Source organism: Coturnix japonica, chromosome 2 (genome assembly GCF_001577835.2).
Source record: "Coturnix japonica isolate 7356 chromosome 2, Coturnix japonica 2.1, whole genome shotgun sequence".
Taxonomy (NCBI): domain Eukaryota; kingdom Metazoa; phylum Chordata; class Aves; order Galliformes; family Phasianidae; genus Coturnix; species Coturnix japonica.
Window position 1 is genome coordinate 82,747,820 of NC_029517.1, and position 18,247 is coordinate 82,766,066.

The 18,247-nt window shown below is 40.9% G+C and overlaps 1 protein-coding gene across 1 annotated transcript; it reads right to left on the reverse strand.

Moving 5' to 3' along the window:
- Window positions 1-2,514: 2,514 nt before the first annotated feature.
- CNDP1 (carnosine dipeptidase 1) lies at window positions 2,515-14,960 on the reverse strand. Its single transcript, XM_032442612.1, is given in 13 exon segments — window positions 2,515-3,220; window positions 3,893-4,040; window positions 4,432-4,573; window positions 4,739-4,903; window positions 5,171-5,331; window positions 5,903-5,987; window positions 7,361-7,561; window positions 8,224-8,312; window positions 9,398-9,560; window positions 10,683-10,826; window positions 11,046-11,170; window positions 13,599-13,684; window positions 13,686-14,960. Coding segments are annotated over 13 exon segments (1,686 nt in total). The 5' UTR covers window positions 13,757-14,960; the 3' UTR covers window positions 2,515-3,114.
- Window positions 14,961-18,247: the final 3,287 nt, after the last annotated feature.

Sequence of the window (18,247 nt, forward strand, 5' to 3'; positions counted from 1 at the left end):
GATCAACATTTGAATGCTCTTCTTCTTAATCTCACGCCGGGCATAACATTATCAAAAGAACCTATGCCTCACTCCTAAATTGGAGCGAGACACATGTGCAAGCTTTGCCCATGTAGACACTGTAGCAGTGAGCAAAGTGAAGATGAGACAAGGAGACCAAAATGAGAATGTTGTGCTCATGACTCAGTATTTTGCTTGCAGGTGGAAGCTTACAGCAGGAACCAGGGGACTCTGGCTCCTTGCTAACACTGGCTGCTTTGGCATGGGCTCCTGTGTCACCAGTTCGGGGATAGCTGCACAACCTTCTCTGCTCAAATGTGGACTATGACCACCCTTAATGAGCAAGGCATTTTGTAACATTTTCCAAACAAGCCAAATGCCCTGTTCTGAGTAGAATGACTGGTGGGAGTCAAAGTTAAGCTTCTTGGGAGAAAAGTTGCTGAAAAAAGTAAACACAGCAACATGAGCCACCTTAATCTTCCAGTGTCAGAGCAGATGGTGACCTGATTAGTTCTGCATCTCAGGAGTCTGCTTATCTCCCTGTGCCTTCGGCTCCTGTCATCAGCAGCCTATTATTTCACTCATTCTCTGTGATTTTAGATGACTGTGTCATTTTTTACTCTTGCCTTTTGAGACAAACTCTGCTTGCCTAATATCTAAAGAAAAACAAAATAGAAAGAAAAAAACAATCTTTCACACCTAGCTTGAAATTAAACCCACTAATTTAAAATGAACATTTACATGGTCCCAATTTCTTTTTTAAAGTAATAAGCAGTAGGGAAACAGAGTCACACTCTTGACATGATCCCCTCAAACTCATCTTACCTGCACAATCTGTAGGAGGAAAGTCTTGGCACAACACACCAGGGACACAAGCAGACCATCCATGTAAGCACCTGGTGTTTCCAGAGATGCTGCAGGGTGCCACTCCCTTAGCCATGTTCACATAGAGTTTTGCTTGTGTCTGCCATCCTTTGGGCAACTCTCAGGACATCCCCAGTAATATTAGGCATCCAGTCAAGTATGTCCAACCTGTGGCCTGCCCGCTAACCAATGCTATTCCCTAAGGAGTGGCTCTGGGCATGCACCTGTTGCTCAGCAACAGCCAAACTGTCAGCGTGCTATTAATGCTGTGTTGACTGAAAGCAGGGCATGGAGAGGGTAGTTCTGTGCAGTGCCAGCTCAAGTGATGGCTAAACACAGTGCCCTGAACAGTAAGGAATATACAGCTGTATTTTCACTTTTGATGAAGGATTTTGAAAATAGGATTCAAGATTGGAAAATAAATAAATAAATAAACAAACAAATCATTAATTTATGTTTAAAACACCATTTTCAGTTGATATATTACCTGGAAATTTGTAAATGGAACATGTAGAGTTGCACTCAAATATTCAACTCAGAAGTCTGACCATGTCTCTTTACTAGACTCTCGAAAATTTCATAAAATCACTGAATGGTTTGGGTTGGAAGGAACCTTTAAGAACATCTGTTTTCAACTCCCTGCCACAGGCAGGGACACCTCTCACTAGACCAGGCTGCTTCAAAGCCCTATCCAGCTTGGCCTTTAACACCTCCAGGGTGGGGCATTCACAGCCTTTCTGGGCAACCTGTTCCAGTGTTCCACCACCCTCACAGTAAATAATTTCTTCCTGATATCTAGTCTAAATCTACCCTCTTCCAGTTTAAAGCCATTCCTCCTCTTCCTGTCATTACATACCCTTATAAAAAGCTCTCCATCTTTCCTGTAGGCCCCCTTCAGGTACTGAAAGGCCACTACAAGGTCCCCTCAGAGTCTTCTCCAGGCTGAAAAGCCCTCACTCTCTCAGCCTGTCCCCATCAGAGAGGTTCTCCAGCCCTCTCATCATTTTCATGGACTGCCCCTGGAACTGCTGCAACCAGCTCAATGTCCTTCTTAAGTTGTAGACCCCAGAACTGGATGCTGTAGTGCAGGTGGACGTTAAACAGCACTGGTTCCAACACCAATCCCTGAGGAACACCATTCATCGCCATTATGAAGACCCAACAGTGGATATGAACACAGTGAGGTGGAAAGTTTCAGCAGTAGCAACAGTGTGTCACTTCCAGTGGTGCAGATTTTTATGAGCCAGGCATGCAGGCCCTTGTTCATCACTGGCTGGAAGTGCAGAGCTGATGGTGGTTACTATGTTGAAAAATACTGTTTTGTAGCTGAGAATTTTCTCTATCAAATAGTGCTATTGTGCTCTTGGTAGCTGTTGGCAGCTCCCGTGGAAATAAATAGGAGGCATTACTTTTGGAGTAACCTACGTATACATGACCCAAGACAATTCCTATTCACTCAGTGGGGCTCAGGCAAGCCAAAAGGTTGGACAGCCATGACTTGGATGCTGTTGTACATGCCCACAAAGTTGTTTTCTTCTTGGCTGGGCAGGTTTAATCAGCAAAGCAGCCACTTAATAAGATCATTCAAAACATGATTTCTTAATAGTGAGCTCACATCACTAGAAGAAGAAATTTGAACTAAGCGGGGAAAAAACAGGATTTATATATTTATTCACTGTAACAGCTCTGTTGACCTCAACAGTTATTCTCAGAAATAAATGTTCACAGGCAAGTCTTTGAATCAAATTCACCAGACTAACCATATTGCTCTTCCTATTTAAAGCCTTCTGCAAAGGATATGGTCAAGGTTAGCATAACAGTCTATTCGTAAAGGTCCATAGTGAGGTTCCGTATATAAATAGGAGGAAACAAGCAGTGTGAATTGCATGAATTCAGAAACTGAAATACAAAGTATGTGGCATAAACACCAGCATACTATAAAAGAGAAATGAAGTAGATTGAATAAAATAAGTGTCAACATTCCCTTTGCTCTGAATTTTGAAATATAATTCATTCCTACACAGTAGAGTGTGTTTTGTGAAACTGTTTCATAGCATCAGGGTTTAAGTTCATTATATTGACTGAATAACAAATGCATGTTATTTAGTGATATGCCAAAAAAATAGAGTAGTATTTATTTTTCCTCATGTTCAGTCCCATCGAACATGTAAATTTTGTGTTTTTCCACATAAGGAGGATATGAAGTGCAAGAAATATAATGTGCTTAAATAATTTGGTCATGAAGGTCTATCATTTGTTGGTCCTTGGTTTGGAAGTTTCATGCAACTGCCCACGTAGCTTTGATATCTCCAGGAAAAAGGCTGCAAACACTTTTATTCCTTCAATGTAGTTGCGTCTGTGAATGAGGAAAGAAAGAGAATAAAGTCCTGTGAGGCTAAACAGCTGTTCAGTTAGTGGCCTAGTGCTAGTTTTGAATATCCTAGAGAAATCTGTGAGATTGCCCACCAAAAAGAACCAAAAAAGGAATTCTCAGTATTATAAAAAATACCAATTTATTAGTGAGAAGTTTAATGAGCAAAATTGCTCAGTCAGCTCCTTAACTCTATCTTGTATCAGCGATTATTCTGGTTTAGAAGAGTGGTATGAGGCAAACCACCTCTCCAAGGCTGAGAAAATTTTGTGTTCTAAGTCCTCATTTGTGCCTGTGGTGAAAGTGGTGACTGAGTACATCCAACTGTATTACTTCAAAATAGATGCCGTGAGGGAACAGTACTGCCCTACGTCATCATCATCCAGACCAGAGACAAGATTGACTGGCATGGCAAAGGCAGTTGCCACTCTGATATATTTAAAGACTGAGTAGATATGTCATGAAAAACACACATAGCAGCATGTAATGAATTTGGAATTTTGCTTTCTGCATTGCAGAGCAATAGGTTTTCTGGAGACAACAGTTAGGAACTGTCCATTGGAGAGCAAAGCTTCCCAACCATCAGTGTTATATATAGGTGCCAAGGAACTTTGTCCTTGCTTTCTCTAACAGCGTAAATGAACAAATGAAAGAAACCTGCTTATTTTCTCATTCTGGGAGTGTTCCCCATCATCAGCTGCTCCAATCGGAATCATTATCACCGTTTTCTGCGTTATAGTCTGAAAAGTTCTGGCAATAGGAATTGTTGAACCATCCCGAATAAAATCTGGATCTTCTCCAAAAACTGAAACACACACAAAGAATGAATTAATTCTTAACTGAAATAAAAAGTGCTTTCTTCTGCTACCAAATACCTATATTCTGCTCAAACATGAAGAGCTTGAGTAGAAACTGTTTTGAGAACACAGTCAACTGATTTAATGAATCAGCTTCACTTTTCTGTTCCATCTCTGTATGAGTACATAAACAAACTAAACAAGATTTTTTCGGCTGCTCCTAACATTTGCAAACCAACTCAGCAAGACATGAAGGGCTCTGTGGCTGAGTTGTTCTGTCAAAATCAGTGAGGTTCATTAAGGTGAGTATAGCACTGAATGTGGAGTCCTTTTTCTTTGTGGATGAGAACATCTTCCCCTGCAGACTTGCAGATATATCAAAAACAGAAAGAGACATACCTGTTCTTATGGCCTTTTTTGCTGCTTTATATAGTGGATCATTAACATCAGCGACCCAGGGTTTGGCACCCAGGGGCATGGACACCTTCAGTTTGTTTGGACTGTTCCTCTTGGCAAATACATTCTCCAAATGGTCCACCACCTGCAGGGTAAACACCTTCCATCTAGAATCTTTCACCTTCTTGAAACTACCCTTGCAAACAGCTAAATGCAAGAAACATTCATTCAGTTTACTACAGAGATTGTAAAGATGTGAGGTGCTATGAGGTCTTAGCTTACACATTTTAAAGTGGCTTTAGCTTCTTACCTGTTGTTTCACATCTGAAAGATCCATGTTGGGGACTTGGCGGATTGAGAATTTCCCTATGACTTTTGCTGGAATTACTGTTTTAATTCCGGGTTCATGAAAAGCTCCTTCAATCCCATGAATAGAGAGAGAAGGATAATGCCACAGGTGTAGAAGTATTTCTTCCTTCAAAGAAATGAGATAAAAAACAGAAGGGATGACACTGGAGCCATTCACAATTGGTAGAACTGATTTCATTGATTTTTCATATTTTGGGTTGCTTTACCAAAAATCTTTCATTTTCCAGAGATTATTTTATTTACTTTTTGGTGCTCTGTGCTCCTTTATTTTGAGTTTGCCATTGACTGAAAATGTGTATATTTTTAGTTTGGCATTATCCATGAACACTATGAATGTGTATTTAAATTCTTTCCGCTATGCAGTTATACTTACCTTGGTGCTGTAGAGGAGTTTTTTCACTCCACTATTATTTTTGTGTTCTTCTACATCATATTCAATGGATCCATGCAATTTCTTCTCCTCATCTGTCAGAGCAGCAACAGCATCATAGATTCCAGGGATCTGAATATGACCTGTGGGATCTACAAGGCTGTCTACAAAAGAAAATGAAGGTATCAGTAAAAGTAGGACTTATTTCTTCTACTTGGCAATTGCAATGCTTTCTTCCCTTTTACTTGACTCTTCTGAGTTAACAAAATGAATAACCCCAGCAAACAACTACTGTAACATCCATCAAGTTGCCTCACCTAACAATGTTTTTTCCTGTTTACTAAGAAAAGCATTGAGCTGTTGTTTGTTTGTAGTGTGTAGTGGGTCAGCCCAGCTGCAGACATGAGAGCATCATCCCACTGAGAAACAAAGCAGCATTAGAAGACTGGGTGCTGCTCTCTGTGTACATATTCAGGTTGACCACCATCCTTATCCATCCTCGACTAACAGATGACTATTAGACTGAAAAAATAGCAGGCACATGTCTGCTCTTACCAGGGACATTCCCTTCCTCAGGTGCTCTCACCACAGCTATGCTGAGCTTTGGAAACCTAGGAATCATGGTTTGTTTGGACTTGTCCTACGCAGGTCAATTAAACGTGGCACTGATCTTTATTAGGTTGACTGCTAGTTACTGTTTCCCAGCTACTCCTGAGTCATGGTGCATGTAATTACCCAGCAGAGCTATCAGGTCCGTCAGCGGCTCGTGAATGATGCCTCCAAAAGTTCCAGAGTGAAGATCCTTGTCACCACCTTCCACCTGTGCCAAAAACACAGCTTCCTTATCAATAGTCCCTACCTCATTCTTTTGCAAGTATTTGTTTTCCTCAGAAATTGGCAGCTTCAGCTTTTTCAAATGATGCCACAAACAAATAGAAAACTATTACGTTTCTATTCATAAAATGGGAAATGTCTCAGGAACAATCTGATTCTGGTAAAGAGAAGATAAGCCTTTGTTGTTAACCAATGGAAGGAGAAACTCAGCTGTCTCAACTACTTACAGGTATTTGAAAGCAACAATCCTTGATTCCCTCCTTTGTTTTAGTAACATTAAATACAGCATAAGCAAAACACTTGCATATTGCAGTTTCTAGCATTGTAGAATAAGTGCAAAAATCTTCATCACAAAGGCAAGAAATAACCTAACTTGTTGTGCCTTTATAAGATATATGTCCAAGTTTGAATTGAATTGTTGATTGTTGAAAATAAGAATTCAGAGGTCTCTTGAATCACACAACTTTAGACCAGAGAAAGACATTTGGTTTATTAAATGGGTTATTTTTCCAGACACAATTTCACGCTCAGGTTTATTGTAAGATATATTCCTGCAATAAACTTGTTTATTCTTCTCTAAACCTCATTACAGCCAACTGTCTGGAAGCAGGCAAAGATCATTTTTGATGTTTTAATGTCATCATTTTTCTTAACCAGGACTTACATAAATGGAATAAAAACTCCTGAGGAGTTTTTGTTTGTTTGTTTGTTTTGTTAAAACCAAATTTTTTTTCAAACATAAAGGTTAATGCAGATTTTTCTGTAGTTCTCCAGTTCTTTTATCTTCTCTCTGAATTCTTTTATGCTCAAAGTTTCCAGATGTGGAATTTCTCTTCACTTCAGAGTAGCTCCTGTTGGCTGCTAAATATAATGCAGTGCACCATTATTTGTTTCTGTCAATGGTTATTAAGATTTTGCACTGCTTTTAAGCTCAGAGATCCAACTAAACTGAATGCCTTTAGGCAGTGATGTTGCATTTAGCAATAGCTGCTGCAGAAGGGCAAGAGCAGCAGGAGGAATAGGTTTGGAGGGGTGGTGGTGTAGGAATGATGCTGCAGGAGAAGGGGGTTGATGTGAGGATGGGGCGATCAGGAACAGCTGGAACAGGAAAAGGAGAGTAATGGGATAGGAGAGAGTGGAGAAATGATGACTGAAGATAAATTAATGAAAGTAAATAAGGTTAACAACTGAAATAAGGAGGGAAGTCTGCACAAGCAATGAAGAGCATGAAAGGAAGAGTTGTGTTCATAAATACTCAACTCACTCTCAGCCTCTCTCTTCATTCAGAGGCAGATCTGATCTCAGATACATTGCTATTCACTGGCAGGGGCCCACTTCACACAAACCCTCATCTCTTACCTCCACAGAGAAGCAGGCATTGCCCCGAGTCCCATATATAAGGGCAGGCTTCTTCTTGCTGAGCCAGAGGTTGTCCGAAATCACAACATAATCAACGTCTGAGAAAAAGCCGTGTTTTTCTTCTTCAAGAAGCTTCTCCAGCCCCAAAGATCCTGCTTCCTCCATGCCTTCAATAACAAACTTGAAGTTTACTGGCATAGCCTGAATGAACACCAGAGAAGTTTGGATAAGGAACAAGCACTTACAAAAATAAAGAGGAATCTAAAAAGAAAAAGCAAACTGACTTGCAGTATATATTCAGTAGAGAAATATAGCAGAAATAAGCGTGATCTCAGTTTGCCACTTCAATTCATTTTCTGATTATAGGCTGTAAGGATGAGTTCTGGTTTGATTCAATTCTCAGATTAAGCTCAGAAGCGAATGCTTAGAACTAAATTAACTTGTGCAACAGATATGTTCACCAATGGCTCATCAAACAACCACAGAAATTTAGAAACAAACCACTCAGGACGGTCTGTCATGCTTTCTAGGAGAAGGTGTAATGATAAGGATTTGTTTTTGTTTATTAAATATGACATCATAGCTATTAGCAGTATGATAAAAGCTTTCAACACTGTCTCCTGCAGGACAATGACAGCAAGACCATTTTTACATTGCTTACAGACTACTGAAAACAGAAATAGTCGAGTACACATTCATAGTGCAGTGGGATAAATGCACTGTCAGTGGCATTGGAAATAAGATAGTATTTCAAGATAGACGTGCGCTGTTGGGACTGAGATACATCATCTAAGTCACAAGGAGGTAAATACATTCCTCCAGAGAGACACTATACCAATAACCAAGTCCTCACCAGTACCTACTATTTTCAAGGCTCTGAATGTTTCCACTGCATTTATCCAAGCCAACACAGGTCCTTTATTATCTGTTGCTCCACGCCCATAGAGATTTCCTTAAATTAGAAAATAAATAAATAAATAAATACAACTCAAGCAATTTTAAACTTATTTAGTCACATCAATGCAATCTGCAAATTCCTATTGCCACAGAAAGCTGTACCAGCATGTCAAGCGAGGTATCAACAGAATCAGGATTTCATTGCTGTGTGGTTGTTTGGTATGTTGTTTTTTGTTGTGATGTTTTTAATTTTATTCTCTTCGTACAGTGGTTTCTGCTACATGCTGCTTTGGGTTTCACAGAATCACAGAATCATCAAGGTTGGAAAAGACCTAGAAGATCATCTAGTTCAACCATTACCGATACTTCCCAGCTAAATCATATCCCTCAACACAACATCCAAACGTTTCTTGAACACTCCCATGGTCGGTGACTCCACCACCTCCCTGGGCAGTGCATTCCAGTGCCTGACTACCCTTTCCGAGAAACTTTTTTGTTTGGTTTTTATTTCCACTCAGATTTAAAGGAGCTCTTTGTTCCCTTTAGACACAACTGAAGAGTTTGTACATGATGCAGTTTCTGCCTAGGCGAGAAGCAGCAAAAGAGCACAGATCAGCACTGCTGCAGAAGTGCAAACTACAAATAAAGTTGCAAAATAATTTTTTAACCATCAGCAATATAGGTACATGGGACAGATTTTGCCTTCATGTACAGCAGTGAAAGTCCTAGAGGACCTTTAAGGGTCTCTTCCAACTGCTCAGAAGATTCTACAGTTCTATAAAATGCTCCTAGCTGCCATCGTGGCAGAAGGTGCTAAAGGATTATGAGGCAGGAACAAGAAGAGTAAGGGAGAGCAGTGGCTGACTCAACAACCCAACAAGAATCTTAAAGCAGAAATGGACTTTCTAATAAACACTGTAAAGTGCTATTAGCATCAAGTGGCTTTTCCACATCGATTATCAAGCAGTCAGTGTTAAGTCTCACCAGTCACAGCATGGTATCAAGTTGCTGGATTTGTCCCATCAGATTCCATGGGAGAAGTCCTTGTGCTGTAGTTAACAATACAGGGAACATCCTCCTGCTGGAAATCTCAGAGTCACGTCTCAAATAATAACAGAACAATTACAGTTGGGTACACACCATTGATTTCAGTCAATATGTAAGGATCAGTTTTCCAGCCATCTTCCTTTTTGGCAGGCTGCACATCCACGTGGCCGTAGAAACAGATTGTGAGGTTTTGGGGATCCTTGCCAAGTTCCCCAAGAATGACAGGTGGCAGTGGAAGGTGCTGGCCATTCAGCAACTGTAGATCAACATTATAAAAGCAACATGGGGAAAACAAACAAACAAACAAACAAACCACTTTGAAAACTTGCAAATGTTATAAGAACTGGAGAACTCGTTGCATATAATTCTGCATACTCAGTTGATTTGATCAAGTTCTTAAATCTGACTTTGAATCCAAATCTAGCCTACTTAGAGATTAAGACTTTTTTGCTTTGTCTTATGCTGGGACTTTATGGAGCTTCTCTAACATTTTATTGCGGTAAATGGACTCTTAACTAGTAATAGTACTGGAGGAGAGTAAGTTGACTGTATGCTGTGTTGACAAACACAAATCTTGTGATGTTATTGTCACATTATTGTTTTGAAAACAGGTTGTGGCTCCAAACTACTCTTATAATTCACAGCTATGCAGAACAGATTACCACGTTGGCAAGGAGAGGCTGGGTATCTCACAGGGGTGAGAAATTAGAAGTAAAAGAATGTGCATTCCTCCTTGAATTCACCAGTAGAATTGATATGTATTAATCTGTTGAATACTAAAACGTAGCTGCTGCTTGTCCAGCAATAGAAGGCCCTAAATAGAGAGATGCGCCTCCAGTCTCTGCTTCAACAACATGTAATCCATTCCCTGCTGTTATTGACTCAGGCTGTTGATACATATCTCGGCAACCATAATTGCATGCCATGTGCTCAGGTTTTATTTGTGAATGCATTCATTATGACTAGTAAATGACATTGCCTGGTAGCATATGAGTTTGGAATTCCTCTGAGCACAGAAGCCCAGCAGTTTGGGGCAGGAAAGAGCCACATTCTCAATGAGATGAGTAAACTGGAGATAAATTTTCTCAGAGGCCCACTCACACCTGTTGTTTTCCAAGAAACATTAAGCCCCCCAGAAACCAAAGATGATGCTTAAGGTCCCATTTCTGGTAACATTTTCCTTGTAAAAGTTACTTCCTCATATGGAGACTTTGATAAAGAGCCAATGCATTAACTGTTGTAAATTATCAAGAAGGAAGTTAAAATAAACCCTGGAAAAATTCAGACCTTTTTCCTTTTCCTTTAGTACTATAGTTAATTGGTAAAACATGACATATGCACAAATATGACATTTTAAATACAAGAAACAGACATGCACCTGCTGTGACCCCAGGCTCACTGAATTAACAGTGGCTCCCAAAGCTGCAAGCCTGGCTGCTGCCAATGACATCATTTGTATCACTTCTTTCCTCAGGTCTGGTTGCACAGAATCACTTTCCACTGCCACCCATTCCTTGAGATTCTACACAGGGAGAGAAGAACAGCTCAACAAGCTGGTTGATCTAAAACTCAGGAATCTGTGGTGATTGACCTTTGGATATGAATATCAGCACTATGATAGAAGCAGTGTGTTTTCCAACTGATTAAGATTTGCCAAGAGCCAGGATTGTCTTTCTTGGAACATGAGCATCCAATACATTAGTACTGCCCTTCAACTGTTTCCCAGCAATATAATCCCTACCTCAATGAAGTCACTTTGATGTGCATCAATGTAGTGGAAGATCTCAGTCTCCAGAGCTGAAAGGCAGGAGGAGGACATTCCTGCCTTAAAGAGCAGCACAAGGCTGAGCTGGGCACAATCTGAAACTGAAAGTTAGAATCAAACATTAGAGACATCCTGTAACACACACTTCTTTTCTGTGCTATAAACCACAGACAACTGCAGAATACTGAACTTTATTTAAGTCCTCCAAACCAGGAGAAAGGACACCTGAGTTATTTTATTGCATAAAATCTGCATTCATAATCAATCTTCCAAATGAAAATTATATATATATAGTGGAAAAAATGACCAAAGAGTAAATAGCTTTGCAATTTCTGCTGTGTAAGGAAATCAGGGGAAGTATTTTCCAAATAAATTCTCTCTGCATCAGTTTTCAATGCACAGCTTCACATTGTACATTCTGCAAAGGCAGCTGCAGGGGAAGGCTTACAAACACCAGCACAGGGCAGCTGCCCAGGGGAGTCATCTTTCCTTTTCTTCATTTCCAGAAAGGGATGAAAATGGATTCCCTGACACACGCTCTGTTTTTCACGTGAATAAGAAGTAACCCCAGCACAGATAACTAATAGCTGCTGTAGGTGAACAACAGCAGCAGCACTCAGTAAGTGCAGAATTCATTTAGTACTTACACACTTCTCTGTATCTTGTTTTTCCTGAGGTGCATGATGATTTAAAATCATAATTTTTAAAATTCTTTCTTTCTGCTGTTTTCTTTTCTTGTTCCCTTGAAGTTCTTACTATAGTTTCTTGAATAGGTGTTAAGCAAGTAATTTATAGAGTGAGGCTAAATTCAGAATGCCTGCTATGTTGGGCTGTGCAATGGGATGGATCCTGAGGTCAGGACCCAACACACTGACTCTATGCAGGTCCAGCCATAATTCCCTAACTCTGATGCATCATAAAATGATTATCTATAAGCAATAACAATAATTTCAAGTATGGTCTTTTTTTTCTGATAGAGAATAGGAAATGTGTGGAGAACAAGAAGAGATAAAGAAAGGAAGGGGAGTAGGAGAGTGGAAAGAAGAGCTGGGGTTACCCCATTTGGAGGACAACAGTCAGCTAAGGGACTGCAGCACCAAGAAGCCTGGTATGTTCCCAGCAACAGACACGGCCACTGTTCAAAGAATCATAGAATCACTGAGGTTGGGAAAGACTTAAAAGATCATCCAGTCCAACCGTTCACCTATTACCAATAGCTCCCACTAATCCATGTCCCTCAACACAACATCCAATCGCTCCTTGAACACCCCCAGGGTCGGTGACTCCACCACCTCTCTGGGCAGTCCATTCCACTGCCTGACCATCCTTTCTGAGAAGTAATACCTCCTAATGTCCAGCCTGAATCTCCCCTGCCACAGCTTGAAGCCATTCCCTCTGGTCCTGTCACTAATGACACGAGAGAAGAGGCCGACCCCCAGCTCACTACAGCCTCCCTTCAGGAAGTTGTAGAGAGCAATAAGGTCTCCCCTGAGCCTCCTCTTCTCCAGGCTGAACATTCCCAACTCCTTCAGCCTCTCATCATACAGCCTGTGCTCCAGACCCCTCACCAGCTTTGTAGCCCTCCTCTGAACATGTTCCAGGGCCTCAATATCTTTCTTGCAGTGAGGGGCCCAAAACTGAACACAGTACTCGAGGTGCGGCCTCACCAGTGCCGAGTACAGGGGAACAATCACCTCTCCCCTCCTGCTGGCAGCACTGTTTCTGATGCAAGCCAGGATGCGGCTGGCCTTCTTGACCACCTGAGCACACTGTCTGCTCATGTTCAGCCCAGCATCAATCAATACGCCCAGGTCCATTTCCTCTACGCAGTCTTCCAGCCACTCTGCCCCAAGTCTATAGCACCGCCTGGGGTTGTTGCAGCCGAAGTGCAGGACTCAGCATTTGGTCTTGTTGAACCACATCCCATTGGCTTCAGCCCAGCTCTCCAGCCTACCCAGATTCCTCTTTAAGGCCTCGCTACCCCCAGGCTGATTGACACTTCCAGCCAACTTGGTGTCATCTGCAAACTTTCTGAGGGTGCACTCAATGCCCTCATCCAGGTCATCAATAAAGATACTGAAGAGGACAGGCCCAACCACTGACCCCTGGGGAACACCAGTCATGACCGGTCGCCAGCTGGATTCAACTCCATTCACCACCACACTGTTACTGCAATGACACTTCAAACCAGCAAAAGAAACAAACAAAACAAACAAACAAAAAAAAATTAAAATAAAATAAAATAAAATAAAATTAAATTAAATTAAATTAAATTAAAACAACCCTCTATTTTTTTCTAGGGTAACCAGACAATATAAACCCAGTCAGGACTTTCAGTGAGTTCATCTCCTAGAACTTAATTACTTCAAGAGGTTTGGAATCTTTATCTTTAAAATCAAACAAGAGAAAGCAAACCTCCAAGGCAACGGTAAGTAAAATCTGCTTCTGTGGTTTCAGTACTGACCTAAAAGCCTGCAAGACCTGTTTTTAAACAGGGAGTTCTTTGTCCATTTGTCAAAGCACATTTACCTGTAAAAGCTGCAGATTCATTCCTGTAGAGCCAAACCAGACAAAACAGCTTTGAAAACCATCTCTGAAACACTGCCTCAGCCAGCTAGAAACTTGGTGAAGAACAGATCTTGAAGACTGGACATAGAGATCCTGAATGTATGAAGTCTGGGCACCATTTTCTAAGTTTTCCTTTCAAACAAAGCTCCTTCCACGTTGCCTGTGACACAATTTGTGCAAATGTGCCATTCTTTGAAGTAAACATTTGAGAAGCTTTGTGACACTGGATGTAATCACCACTATCCAGTTCCTCATTCCTGCTGACACTGGGAACACTGGTATTGCAAGAGACCCAATGCCAGTACTGCAATACGTGAGAGCTGCAAAGCACAACTACACAGGTCACCTGTTGATTGAGCCGAGAAAAATCCAAACCTAGGGCAATTTTAGGATGGAGATATTAAGTGTAGGATATAATTTATATGATAACATTTGAAGGAAAATATCATAAAATCATTAAGGTCTGAAAAGACCACTAGGATCATCTAGTCCTGCCATCAACCCATCATAAGAAATAATCATGTGATGATCAAAGAAAGAACTACATTCTTCCCACAGCGTTTCCTCTATGAGAAGACAAACCTTGCCTCTAGCAGGTGGACCTAACCAACCATCCCCTTCACGTATTACCATCGTCTACCAGAGAAAGCAACAACTTGGCATAAAACAAAAGGGATTTTTCAAGCAAGCATGAAAACATTCAGCACATTTAAGAGGAGACGAGCTTCTAGGATTTAGCAACAAAAATGAGGTGGAGAATGAGGATTTGGAGTTTGGTAGGTAAAGTTATTTATAGACAGCTTTGAATGGATCTTCAGTAGGGATGGCTTAATAACAGGAGTTTCTCAACAGGCATCCCAAAGCTCAGTCTGGCTATTTCTTTCAGCCTTGGGTTGTGCAAACGGCTGCAAAAATTTGGCAACTGAAGTCCATTTTACAGAGAGCAAGTGTGATCACACATACCACCAGCAGCACTTCCCAGATGCAAAGAGAAGACAAGATTGGGAATCTCTACCGGGGGTGGTGGTGGCTCTTCCCTGATGAACAGGGTTTACTGACAAAGGTTAAAACTTGACACTTTCCATGGTGCTGCCTGGATGGATACAGAGGTTATTTGGGCTGATTGATTGGTTCATGATTTTGCACTGCCTCGCTTGAACCGGGAGCAGGTTACTTTCATTTGTCACAAAACCTCCTTGATGCCTCAGTTTCACATGCATTTCACTCATTCTTTCTCGTTTGCTGTTTCTAGACCTTGACATGGTAAGTACTTGCAATGAATGCATCCTCGTTTAACCTTATTCTCTAAAACAAAACACGTTTTTCTACTTTCTGATACCCCCAAAAAGTACCTTTTGGGTATGTTGCACTTGAACAAGGAAGGTCAGAACTCAGGTTACAATATGGTTATTAAAGTAACCACATCCATACAACAAATAAGTATTGATTTCTCCATCACCCATAGTTTTCCCTCTTTCTGTTCACGTATTCCATCTTGCATGCATTTTCACTGTAACAAAAAAATAAATGAGTATATATTTTTGGCAGCTTTGGGTCACTCAGAGAAATGCAGTTCTTTTAATATTACACAAAGTATCACAGGGGGCTTTTAAATGGGGAGATATAGTGTGGTGAGGTTATCTTCCTCTTTCTATGCTACACACAAATGACCTGGAAGAGATGCAGACAAGAGATATACATCATCAAGTTGTGTTTTATTAGCTTCTAATCACTAAAGAAAATGGAAGAAGGGAACCAAAGCCCTGTGGAAGGAAAAAAAATCTCATTCAGCAAGCAAAACATTCTAGGGATAAGTGAGATAACTGGGAGGTTTTTCATAGACAGTCTTCAATTAAAGTTTATGGAACACCACAAGAGTGATGGGTTTTGTTGTGTTTTTTTTTTTAAGAGTTAAGCATTAAACAATGGCAAAGTTCAGAAAATGAATGCAAGGAGATACTTACGCAGTCCTCCAGAGCAGCAGAGAGCACCAAACACTCAAACAAGAAATTAGGTAGCAGTTGTGCTGCACTTTGAGGAAGGTGGGAGCAGCAGATGGGGCTTCTCATCCACTCATTGCTCGTGCACAAACAACGCTGATAGTGTTGGGACAGCGTCTGGGAAAGCTTGTGCAAAAAGAGGGTTGGTTGATAACGGAGTGGAAAGAATTCAGGCAAGGCTGAAACAGCTCAGTGTTGTGAGGAGGGAAAAACAATCCGAAAGGATGATAAAGCCTGCAAAAGAAGAAACATCAAACAAAGACTTCAGTTTTCAGTTTCAAGTATGTTTGATTTGCTCTCATTTTAAACAGCACAGTTACTGCCTTACAGAAAAGTGCAATATGACTATTTTTAGAAATGATTTCCAACATTCACACAGTTTCTCTTCCTTTGTTTCTTTGCAGTGAGAACACTGTGTCTCACTTCCTTCCATCTCCTTACATACTCTTAAAAGAAAACTCAGTGTCCTTAGAGGTTGATTTAACAAGAAATCCAAGCTGATTCTTTAACTTAGATGTGTCTTCGATAAAATATCAGCTAAGCTGATGAAGATTTGAGAACTCCTGAATGTGCTTTTCCACCATCCTCCCCATCCTTGACATGTTTGTCTTAGCTGATTCATCCCAGAGATGCTGAGATGCAACATTTGACTGGGGAGCTGCAGAGGTTGCCAATGAGAACTGAACATTTTACAACCACACTTCATTAAAAATAAAGGCAGAAACCACCTCATTTTCAAATGATAAAAATAAAAGTTGGTGTGGAAAGAAGTAAAAAATGTGTATGGTGGTAGGAGTTAATTGATGGTGGCAGGAATCACCATCAGGCTGGATAGCAGAGATACCTGGGCTGTTATTTAACTTCCTTTAATGATATTCACCAAGAATTGTCCTGCCTTTGATGGAAGCAGGCAACCAAGGACCAGAGGCCTTTCCAACTGGGTGAGGCCCTGTGAGGCTGTGAAACGCAGCTCTGCAGGCCAAGGACAGACCTCGTGCAGCCACTAGAGCTGTAGCAATGTGGAGCCACGCAGATCTGGACATGGGCACCCTCACAAAGCCCATCTGCATGTGGAGATGGCCAAAGAAACAGCATCAAGTCCAGAGAGCTGCGTAACACAGCAAGGATGCTGTTTGGCAAGGAGCAGAGGCAATCCTGGCACTTGGTGTCAGATGAGGCTGCAGCCCCCAGCAGAAGCCCTGAAGGAGCCCTGAGTGTGAGCTGCCTTAAGGGCTTTTCAGAGAATTGCAGTGGCTCTCCCTGCACTTCTTGCTCACAATGACCTCCTAAAGAAAAATAAACAAGCATCTGTTTATCAATTCTGTTTTGCTACATGGCAATAATAGTAAAGAAGAGAGCCCTTACCTCTTTGTATTCTTGTTTTGCAGCTTTATGGCTGGTGATGAGACTCTGAGCTGGAAAAGGTCGTCTCTGCCACATGCAGAGCAAGGGCATTAATCTTAGTTCAATGTTGTGCCCTGTCATTATGAAGGGTTACTTGAGAGTTAAAGATTAACCCTTGGTTTAGATGTTTAAATCTGTTTATCATATAATAATCCAAGCAGGAAACCCAATTCACTCACACAATGATTAAGGAGAAAATTTCCCTTTCCCTTCCCCTTTCCTGCTTTTCTCTCTGCAAATGTTGGATCCTAGCAACAATCTCAGCATCAGAAAGCACTCGAACAATGCTGATAAGCGTTCCTGATTTACAGAGGTGCTTTGGAGGATGGAAAGAAAAGAACTGGCTTTTGTTTGCTGCTTCAATTTGGAAACAGGAAAATAAAAGTGTACGCTTCTCCTAAAGGGAAGATCTTCTTCCAGGGAGTAATATTTCACTCTTTGCTCACTGAGGAAAACTTAATATTTATCTAAGAATCTTTTCTGATATCGACTGAGTTTGCAATCAGATAAACACTGATTTAAGGAGATCCTTCTTGGGAAGTTAGCAGAGCTGCCTTCTCTTTTCATAACAGAAAGGTTCATATGAAGGAACTACAGGAGATACAACTGAGCACTGAACTACACACAATAGCATGTAAGGCTGAGCTATTAACCTGGTTCATAACACCCTTTAAAGCACAGTGAGCATCAAAAGGAAATATACAACATACACAAACACTGCTTACTGACTTGCTGGGATGACCCTTGGCATGCAGGTAGTACCCTCTTGGACTTGGGTAGCCTCATCATGATTTTGCAGCCAATTCTTCCTTACAAGACAGCCTCTAAACCTGTAGCAGATTCCTCATTTTAGGTGCTTGCGTCTGTGTACAAGCTCTGTCCTTATGGTTCTCTGTCCATTCTGAAGGAGCTGCCATTCAATTATTAATACCTCGCATTAACAAGTCTTACAAGTGAGGTCACTTCTCACAGCCTTAGGTAGACCTTTTCATTAATGCATTTGTGTTTTATTTAATATATAAAACCCACTCGCAAATGAAATGTGAAGTTTTGGGGATAAATTAAATGTGTATTCATATTTATTTGAAATATTTTTGCATAAATCTTGCCTTCCATTACCCTAACTTTATATCTGCTTCTCATTGGAGTTTTTCTTGAATTACAATAGTAAGTGTAAGATTAGAAATAGGCCAACTAAATTTGTAG